Raw genomic sequence first — 9,653 nt, forward strand, 5'->3', positions numbered from 1 at the left:
CAAACCCAACATGCATAGGTAACAGTAATATCTAATCTGCATCTGATGATCACAATTACAAGTGTGAAGCATGCTACGGCTCTTTATACTGTTTAGAGAACAAATGGACTGTTTCCTTTGATCGTGTTATCGTTACAAATTCTTAAGATTCGTTTCTCTGGCATCAGTTCGTTTTATTGACTAGGATGGACGAATCTAACAACAATTGGCAACTTCCGCTCCCCCGTCCTCCTCCCCTACCCCCCTCCCCATTCCCCCTTCCTCTCGCCTCGCGCCCAGCCCAGCCCCGCCACCTCACCGCCCTCCCAGGCGTATCTCTCCGCCCTCAAGCAGCTCGAGCTCGACGTCGACGTGCTCACACGCGTCCTGGCGCCTACTGTATACTTGATGCAGAGCTTTCCGACGTCATTGTGTTTGCCGCTCCGCGCTCGACGCCTGCCGCCGCGCGCGCCCGCGCGCCACCCCTTTTGCGCAGCAACACCTTAAATTTCATGGCCCTCCAAATTCGGGTCGGAGCGTAGCGGAGTGGGCCCCGAGTTTGAAAACGGCGACGGACGCTTGCGTCCTAGCCGCCAACAACGCCTCCCCGGCGCAGAGGGGCCCCCGGAGGGATGCTCAACCGCTCCACGCCACGCCGCTTGCGGCGGTCCTATTCCACGCTCGCGGGCGCCGCTTCTTATCAATAACAAGGTCTGTGAAAAGAAAAGCACGTGGAGCACTCTTGGATGGAGTGCAAAAGCGTGTCTCGGTCCGAAGAAAGCGCGCTTGCGCTTGAGCACTCTGCGCGCGTCTCGCAAGCTCGACGTGGGCACGCGTCTCGGGTATGAGCTCCTTTGCATCGACCCCACGACCACCACACGCCGCCTCCCCACTATTCCCATCTCGCAACCACAGCACCCAACGCCTACGTCGTAGCGCACGCTGCGAAAGACCGCCAGAACGAGATGATATCTCTGACTCATGTCCTCGCATTCTCGCAGGTCTTCTCTCCGCTTCACGCCCACCTCACATCAGCAAGTTTCTCTTCAATCAAATTCGAAACGCACATGCTCATCGCATACTTTGTGGCCGCATCTGGGGCAGCAGAGCCGCCACTCCATGGCCGAAAGCTCAGTCATCTCCTCCCCGGGCCTTTCCCGCCCTCTCCACCTCCTCCCTCATATCCCTCGACGCGGCCTGCTCCGCCGTCATCGCCTTCCGGTGAATCCACGAGCGACGCCTTCCGCATTGTCTCGGGCTCCGCCCACTGCCACCTCTCCACGAGCACCGACGGCAGGAGCTGCGCCACGGACGGCTACGGCGCTCACGGCAACAACGAGGCCTGCATCGTCGAGGTGCTGCAGACCGGCCTGCTCTCCGCCACCGAGTTCCAGACCGAGTCGTGCTGCGACTACGTCACCATCGAAGGCACGCGTTACCAGGGGACGAGCGGCCCGAGCAACCTGCCGGTCACCGCGGGGACCAGGTTCACCTGGCGGTCGGACGGATCCGTGACAAGCTCAGGATGGACGATCTGCCTCCAGCCGCTTTCGCCGCCGCCTACGCCGACGCCGCCGCAGCTCGTCTCAGAGCTCGATGGCGTGCGCTTCACCCTCGTCAGCGAGCACACCTGCGCGGACAACAAGGTCATGTGGTGGCGGCACGAGCCCGAGGCGCAGAGCATGGCGTCGTGCGCACGCGCGGCGGCGGCGCACGAGGGGTGCGGCAGCTCGATCATGTGGTCTCCCTCCTACTCGTACGACTGGGGCTGCATGTGCTGCTCCCAGACGCCCTCGACGCGCCCGCACGTTTACTGGCGCATGTACGCCTTCGAGCTGCTCGTGCCTCCCTCCCCGTCGCTCTTCTGGGCGCGGCCACCGCCGCCCTCGCCTGCTCCGCCGCCGTCGTACACGGCCTTCCGCATTGTCTCGGGCTCCGTCTACTGCCACCTCTCCACGAGCACCGACGGCAGGAGCTGCGCCACGGACGGCTACGGCGCTCACGGCAACAACGAGGCCTGCATCGTCGAGGTGCTGCAGACCGGCCTGCTCTCCGCCACCGAGTTCCAGACCGAGTCGTGCTGCGACTACGTCACCATCGAAGGCACGCGTTACCAGGGGACGAGCGGCCCGAGCAACCTGCCGGTCACCGCGGGGACCAGGTTCACCTGGCGGTCGGACGGATCCGTGACAAGCTCAGGATGGACGATCTGCCTCCAGCCGCTTTCGCCGCCGCCTACGCCGACGCCGCCGCAGCTCGTCTCAGAGCTCGATGGCGTGCGCTTCACCCTCGTCAGCGAGCACACCTGCGAGGACAACAAGGTCATGTGGTGGCGGCACGAGCCCGAGGCGCAGAGCATGGCGTCGTGCGCACGCGCGGCGGCGGCGCACGAGGGGTGCGGCAGCTCGATCATGTGGTCTCCCTCCTACTCGTACGACTGGGGCTGCATGTGCTGCTCCCAGACGCCCTCGACGCGCCCGCACGTTTACTGGCGCATGTACGCCTTCGAGCTGCTCGTGCCTCCCTCCCCGTCGCTCTTCTGGGCGCGGCCACCGCCGCCCTCGCCTGCTCCGCCGCCGTCGTACACGGCCTTCCGCATTGTCTCGGGCTCCGTCTACTGCCACCTCTCCACGAGCACCGACGGCAGGAGCTGCGCCACGGACGGCTACGGCGCTCACGGCAACAACGAGGCCTGCATCGTCGAGGTGCTGCAGACCGGCCTGCTCTCCGCCACCGAGTTCCAGACCGAGTCGTGCTGCGACTACGTCACCATCGAAGGCACGCGTTACCAGGGGACGAGCGGCCCGAGCAACCTGCCGGTCACCGCGGGGACCAGGTTCACCTGGCGGTCGGACGGATCCGTGACAAGCTCAGGATGGACGATCTGCCTTGAAAATAATCCTGCAGTCGACTGCAGTTCTGCTGCGGCACAGCAGTGTCGCGCGCAGTGCACGCACTCCTGGTGCGCCCCGTGCGTTTCCGACCCGAGCTTGCTGATCTGTCTCGACTGTGAAACATGTGCTTCATGCGCTCCCTACGCGGCGTGCTTGGCGCCAGACAACGACGGTTTTGAGGGTGGCGTCGAACTCATTACCTGCACCTCCGATGACTGCTCAACCGGTTGCACGACGCAGCCATGGACACAGCTGACGATCCCCACGGGAGAGTGCATCGCCAATCCTCAGGCAGTGACAAATCTGCCTTGGGTGATGTTGACCTGTGACGGCGATACCCTGACCGGAACCTCATACATCACGTCGGACTGCTCCGACAGAGGCACCACAAACCTGTTTTCGACCTGCCAGTCCTCGGACAACTTCCTCGGCGATCTTGCACTTGCCTTCTCAGACAGCCTTCTGGGCGGGGCCGCTGTTCTCGGTGCTGGGTCTGTGGCGTTCGTCTGCAAGACACCCGCCGCCACGGTGGTCACCTCCTTTTCACTCGCCGGCGCAATCGAAAACTTTGGCGCACCAGAGCAGGCGGCGCTCAAGGCGGTGCTCGCCGCAGGCGCCGGCGTCTCGCCGTCGGCGGTCTCCCTCACGCTCTCACCTGGCTCCGTTATCGTCACGGCTGAGGTTCTCTTCAAGGTCGCGGCCGCCGCCACCGCGGCGGTGAGCGCGCTCTCGGGCCCGGGCGGCCTCTTCCAACACGCGGGGAACCTCGAGTCGGCGCTCAAAACGAAGTTCCAGGCGGACGGACTCGACACCACCGTCACGGTTGAGCACATCGGGCTCCCGAAGGTTGAGGACGAGTCCAACGACGGCGGTGGCAGCTGCGGCGTCGGCTGCATCGTCGGCATCGTTGTCCTCGGCGTCATGGCTCTCGCCTTGGGCACACTTCTTTTCTGTGGTTGCGCCGCCTGCTGCAAGAAGGCGGGTGGGGGCAAGCCAGGCGCCGCCGGTGCCGCCGATGCCCGGCCAGTACCTGTGTCAAGCGGCACTCCTGCTGTTGTTGATGCCGTTGTCGTCGAGGCAGCCCCAATGGCCGCCGCCGGTGCCGCCGCAAAAGCGCGCGCCCGGGCGCTCGCAGTGTAGCGCAGCCACGTGCGAGCAGGTTCAGCCCCAGCACGAGCCAGACGAAGCGCCCTGCATGTTGTCCATAAGCTGATGCGTAGATGCATAGCGATCCGCGTGTTTAGTACTTCACTTTCGGGGGCGTTTAGGGAGGGGTCGGGGAAAGCCGGGGTGCGAAGGGTCGGTCGCGTGCGGCCGCGCGACAAGGGCGGGGGGGGGGGGGTAGATCAGATCACCCACTTGGGGAGGTCGGCGGTTTGACTTGAAGTCGTTTTTCTTCTTTCTGGTTCTCGGACCCCAGCGACCACAGCAGTGGAAGCCAAGCTTCCTGGCGACTGTAGCGAGCGCCCACACGTCGAAGGGCATCTCACAGCGCGAGAGGCGTGCCGAGACCGATACGCCCTGGCGCCGCGCGAGCGTCCGGTGGGCCTCCGCACCAAGCGCGCGGCCGCCGCGCGCATTCACGGCGGCAGCGGCCGGGGGCGGAGCGCGTGCATAGGCAGTTGTTATGGCGCGGATTTAGCAAGTCAAGCCGCAGACGTCGTCCGCCGCCGCCTCCACCACCCACATGCCTCCGCCCCTCTACGCATCATCTCAAATGCTCTCTCGGGCCGGCCACAAGCCCCCTAAAAACCCAAAAACCCACGCCGTAAAGGGGCCGCTGCCCTTCCCTCCTCATTGCACCTCGGAAACTCAGAGCCACACGATGGACGCCATGTCTGTCGGGCTGCTCTTTGGAAGCGTGACCTTCTGGAACTTCGGGGTGCTCTTGTGGCTGCTCGCTGCGGCCCTCCCTGCAGCATCGGCTGCCATAGCAGATGGCAGTCCGTCCGCGCAGCCGGTTCCTGTCATCCTCGACACAGTCGGAACCTTCATGGACGACAGCTTCGCGCTCGCGATGCTGCTGCGCACGCCTCATCTCGTCCTCAAGCTGCTCGTGACTGCCTCGCACGACGTGGTTGGCCGCGCGAGAGTGGCCGCCAAGCACCTGAGCCTCGTCGGGTGCGACGCTGTGCCGATCGGCATCGGCGTGCCGTCGGACAATGGCACCGGCGCGCTCTTCCCGTGGGCCGCAAAACAATTTTTCGTTTGACGATTTTTCGTTTGATTTTTTGTTCATAGCTGCGCAACCCTAGCCTAGCTCCACTTTACTCGAGTACCTGCCCCCTGCCCCGTCCGTCCCTCTGAGGACCTCCTCTCAGCGTCAAGGCCCGACGTGGACTTGAAGCGGGAAAGGTCGTAGTTTCTGGCCGATGCCTCAGAGCACTGCAAGAAAGGCACGCGGACCGACTGACCTGCGCTCGGAGACGTCGGACCCGTCGCTGGCATGGCGCCTCGATCCGGCGCTGCAGAGCGTCTCCCAGTTTGGCCTCGTGACCCTCGCCCCGACGACTCAGCGAGCGATGGAGAAGCTGTGGAAGGTGCTCGACAGGGACGGCACCGGCTCGTTGACGGCCGACGACTGGATCACCGACCACGACGGCGTCGAGAAGTGGGACACGCTGCGCGAGAAGCTCGGCGCCAACCAGGAGGTGTTCTCGATTTCGTACGTGCAGTTCATCGAGGGCCTCAAGGCGGTCGCGCTGCACAAGCCGATGGACCCGCCCGCGAGTCTCGCCGCCGCCGAGATGGCGGGCGAGATGACGGGCTTCGCGTGGGCGGCGTGGCTCACCACCGCGACCAACTCCGCGATCCTCGACCTGTGCGAAGAGCTGTACACGGCGGTCACGCGGCAGGCGACCACGCTCTGGCTGACCAAGGAGACGAGGCGGCAGCTCGACGAGCTCTGGCGGCTGCTCGACACCGACGGCAACGGCGTGCTCACCGCCGCCGACTGGGCCGCCTCGCCCGGCGGCGACTCGAAGTGGGATTTGCTGCGCAAGCACTTTGACCTCAACAACAGCGCCTCCATCCTCCCGGAGGAGTTTGTGGCGGAGATCAAAACACTGGCGCTCCTCCAGTGCGGCCGCACCACGCCGCCGCCGCCACACGCACGCTCAACACGCGCATCAGCACACGCACACGCGCAGAGCGAGAGAGAAGGAGAGGAGGAGGCCGCGCGCACGCTCTTGACGCCCACTGCCTGTTATCCGTGTCGTCTTGCTGAGCGCAGGCCGCTCGACACGGCCATCTTTGCCAACCCAATCACCAACCACAGTGACATGATGAAGGCACTCAACTCAAGCTGCAACCGCGCGATGCAGAACCTCTGCAAAGAGCTCTTCAAAACCGTGCGCAGCAGCATCCAACAGTAAGTGCGGCGGCGCGCGCAAGCGGCCCGCTCTTCCCAAAAGGGTGGTGAGAGCATGTGAACAACCATGAGGGGCCGACCAGTGAGCGGCAGCGAAGCACCTCTCTCGGCGGGAGTTGCGACAGATTATTGCGACGGCGAGAACCAAGAGGCGCGTGCACGAGGAGAAGGGCGGTGGATGGTGAGACGGGAGTTGGTGAGTTGAAAACGGGCGCGCGGGCCGCGGCGCAGCCCGCAGGGCGTGGAGCGTCTCTCATGATGCGTCCGTCCCAACAGCAACACCACACGAGCGAGAGAGCGCGGAGCACTTTCCCAAAATGTAGGCCACCTGGCGCTCTCGTCTTGGTCTCTTGCACTGTGTGTTTGGTCATTGCCACTTGGCGCCGAAGACGGCGAAGTCTTGCTCTGTTCTCGAGGCTCTCTTGGGGGAGGGGGTCAATCCTCGGCGTCAGACAGAAAAGAAAAAAAACTCCGCCATTACGAAAGAGAATTTTCCAAAGACCACTCTACCGTCTACCCGTACCATCTCAATCGCACCTAATCGCACACCACCGGCACCTCGACCGCCCGCGCGTAGGCCGCCGCCGCCTCCACCGCCGTGTCGAAGGTGCCGAGACAGAGCCGCCTCCCGTCCACTTTGTTGAACGCCTGGAAGCGGCTAGCAGACTGCTGGTACACGTTCTTGTAGCCCGTGCGGTTGCTGCTGGAGAGGTGCAGGCGCAGCCCCTCGAAGTCCGCCACCACCGCCGGAGCCTCCCCGAAAGCACGTGCGTAGGCCACTGCCGCCTCGACTGCCGTGTCAAAGCTGCCGAGGTATTGGGGCGTTCCGTCGAAAGTCCAGGCTGCCTGGAATTTTCTGTCATATTGTCTGCTCACGCCCTTATAGCCGGTGCCGTTGCTGGAGAGGTGCAGGCGCAGGCCCTCCGCCTCTGGCACCACCTCTGCCGCTCGTTCCGCGTCTGCTGCTGTCTGCGCCGCCATCGCCGGGTCCGAAACCTGTCCCCCCAGCCCTCGCGCATGCCCTACCGCCCGCGCGTACGCCACCGCCGCTTGCACCGCCGTGCCGAAGTGGCCCAGGCGGACCTGCTTTCCGCCCACGTAGTGCTGCGCTCTGAAGCGGCCCGTGGCGAGTTTGGACACACCCGCGTACCCAGTTGTGCTCTTGCCGGAGAGGTGCAGGAGCACCCCGTCGGCCTCTGCCACCGGCGTTTCCATAGCCAGCTCTGTTGCAGCCGCCTCCGCTGCCGGCTCTTCCCCGTCGCGTCGGTCATCATTCCCCCGCGGAGGCTGCGGGGCCGATGCTGAATGCTGGAAGGAGATGGCGTCCTCTGCGGCCGTAGCGGCGGTACGTATGTGGCGCTTCCGCTTCATGTGCGTTGTCCTCGAGTAGCTTGGGTCTCTCACACACTTCCTAGGTTCGGGCTCCACGCGTGGCAGCTGAATTCTTCTTGTACCCAAAATTCTTCTTTCTGTAGCTACCTGTGCTAGTGTAGTGCGCGCACTAAAAAAAAGGGAATTTTATTACTGCGGTCCGATTTCGATCCCAGCGCTCGCCGCCACCGGCGTCCACCGGCGTCCACCGGCGTCCAAAAGAGGCGAGGGTGGCCGCCGCCGTTCGTCTGGAGGGGGTGGCGATGCCAGACGGGCCCGGCTCGATGGTCGGTACCGCGCTCTCCTTCGTTCCGGGAGGCGCGCTCCTCTCCTCCTGGCTCGCCTCCCTCGCGAGCTGGCTGGACAGCGCGAGCGGCCCGACGCTGGAGATCCCCGCGTTCATGGGCATGGACGGCGCCTATGTCGCCGAGCAGCGGAATGAGCTCTCTGAGTGCTACGGCTGGCTGCGGCTCGAGGGCCACGGCACGGCTGCGATCCGGCGAACGGAGGCTCACATTCACACCACCAACGCCGACTGGGCAGTGCTGGACCCGGACACGGTGCGAATCGTGCCGCAGCCGGGACACGAGGCCGAGTTCCGCTTTGGGCCGCTGCTACTCACGGAGGGCGAGGAGGTAGGGTGCGTCCTCATGCGGCCGGAGGACCCGAGCGCAGCCTGCGCGTGCAACATGCGGTTCGTGCCCGAGGAGGACGAGGACGGACCCGGTTTGCAGCATCCTGGATGGGGCGGGCCAGGGAGTAGGTAGCTCAGGGGCAGAGGCAGACGACATAGAGGCGCGCATGAACTCGTCGTCTCCGGCTCGTCGTATTATTTCGTTTGGGGGAAATGGGTGCGTGCGTACGTCAACGTGCGTGTCATACCCCGACAGGTCTGCCACAACGTCTTCCTGGGCTCGGCCGTATGTGTGAACGCGGCGGCGGTTGCGAACCTCCGAGTGTCGCATGTCTTGAGCATCGTCGATCGGCGCATGGCGGCGCCGCCAGGCACGACACATCGCCTCTGCCGCGTTCCGGACGAGGAGAGCGCAGACCTCACGCCCGTAATGCGCGTCGCGCTGCCCTTCCTTGCCGCGGCTCTGCGCTCCGGCGGGCACGTCCTCGTGCACTGCGACCGAGGCGCCTCACGATCTGCCTCGGTTGTCATTGCACACCTAATGCAACACCCCGTAAAAAGCCAGTGCTAAATAAATAAATAAAAACGGACACCTCTCTCTAGACTCTACGACTCCACTAGCACTACTGTGAGGTGGGTAAAAAAGAACAGGTCCCCGCCCTTGCGATCTTTGTGCAGGGTTCTTTGTGGGTGTGGTCGGCGCTAGCCGGGGTCGTCCTCCCGGAGGCCGAGCGTAATGTTGTACCTCTCTACCCAAGATTAAGTATTAAGACTGGAGATCCTACTTCCTAGCGCGGATCTCTCACACGGACACGCCCAAGTCTCGCCAGTAGATCCCTCCTGTCCGGTTCCCCAATTCAAGACTTACTCGATAGCGGTCCCGCCATAGCTCCACGGGGTGCCCTCTAGCCCGTAGCCCGATCCCGATCATCCGGCCCGCTGGGTGCGCTTCTTAGCTCCCCGGCCCTGGATGTGAGGCTGCCGCCTGCCGACTGCACTCCAAGTGCTCGCCAAGTGCAGGAATCCGGTGCGCACAGCTTCTCGCAACTCCACACTTTCTTTTTGGGACGTCATCGTGTCGTCAACATCGACGACCGCACACACCCGTCACCCTGCACCCCCTCGAATATTTTTCTCTCAGATTTCGTAAACGTAATTCGTTGCACATGTGACCGTGCGTGGCGCGCCACTTTCGGCGGAGTAGGCGTGCGAGGGAGCGGCAGAGCTGGCCACCGGTGTGGCGCAGCGAGGGACGCGCGCGGGATGCGGCCGCGGCCGCCACCGCGGGAGGCAAAGGGCGGGTAGTGCCGGGTTGCGGTGCTGTTGTGGGGGGGACGACTCGCAACAGAGTTCACTCTCCGCTGCGCGCCTCGATCTTCTTGGGCAGCAGCTGGTTCGACAGGTC

At 64.2% G+C, this 9,653-nt stretch overlaps 5 protein-coding genes across 5 annotated transcripts in view; 4 read left to right on the forward strand and 1 right to left on the reverse strand.

Moving 5' to 3' along the window:
• EMIHUDRAFT_433977 (hypothetical protein) overlaps positions 1 to 524 on the forward strand; it is a gene marked incomplete at its 3' end in the record, with an annotated part of 1,452 nt that extends 928 nt beyond the window's left edge. The window contains exon 3 of the mRNA XM_005786732.1: positions 310 to 524. Within this exon, the coding sequence (XP_005786789.1) occupies positions 310 to 521 (212 nt within the window). The remainder of the gene's footprint in view (positions 1 to 309) is intronic.
• Positions 525 to 4,590: 4,066 nt separating this feature from the next.
• Positions 4,591 to 5,085, forward strand: EMIHUDRAFT_202124 (hypothetical protein; the record flags this gene model as incomplete). The annotated part of the gene is made up of 1 exon (XM_005786733.1): positions 4,591 to 5,085. One exon carries the CDS (start codon positions 4,591 to 4,593, stop codon positions 5,083 to 5,085), a length of 495 nt encoding a protein of 164 aa, XP_005786790.1.
• Positions 5,086 to 5,189: 104 nt separating this feature from the next.
• On the forward strand, positions 5,190 to 6,647 carry EMIHUDRAFT_433980 (hypothetical protein). The gene is made up of 2 exons (XM_005786734.1): positions 5,190 to 5,952; positions 6,106 to 6,647. The coding sequence occupies exons 1-2, from the start codon at positions 5,246 to 5,248 to the stop codon at positions 6,245 to 6,247; spliced, it is 849 nt and encodes a 282-aa protein (XP_005786791.1). The 5' UTR covers positions 5,190 to 5,245; the 3' UTR covers positions 6,248 to 6,647.
• A 133-nt stretch (positions 6,648 to 6,780) lies between these two features.
• On the reverse strand, positions 6,781 to 7,614 carry EMIHUDRAFT_202126 (hypothetical protein; the record flags this gene model as incomplete). Its single annotated transcript, XM_005786735.1, has 1 exon — positions 6,781 to 7,614. The coding sequence occupies one exon, from the start codon at positions 7,612 to 7,614 to the stop codon at positions 6,781 to 6,783; it is 834 nt and encodes a 277-aa protein (XP_005786792.1).
• Positions 7,615 to 7,877: 263 nt separating this feature from the next.
• EMIHUDRAFT_202127 (hypothetical protein) lies at positions 7,878 to 8,819 on the forward strand (the record flags this gene model as incomplete). The annotated part of the gene is made up of 2 exons (XM_005786736.1): positions 7,878 to 8,340; positions 8,410 to 8,819. 2 exons carry the CDS (start codon positions 7,878 to 7,880, stop codon positions 8,817 to 8,819), a joined length of 873 nt encoding a protein of 290 aa, XP_005786793.1.
• Positions 8,820 to 9,653: the final 834 nt, after the last annotated feature.

This window comes from Emiliania huxleyi (genome assembly GCF_000372725.1).
Source record: "Emiliania huxleyi CCMP1516 chromosome Unknown EMIHUscaffold_15, whole genome shotgun sequence".
Lineage (NCBI taxonomy): Eukaryota > Haptophyta > Isochrysidales > Noelaerhabdaceae > Emiliania > Emiliania huxleyi.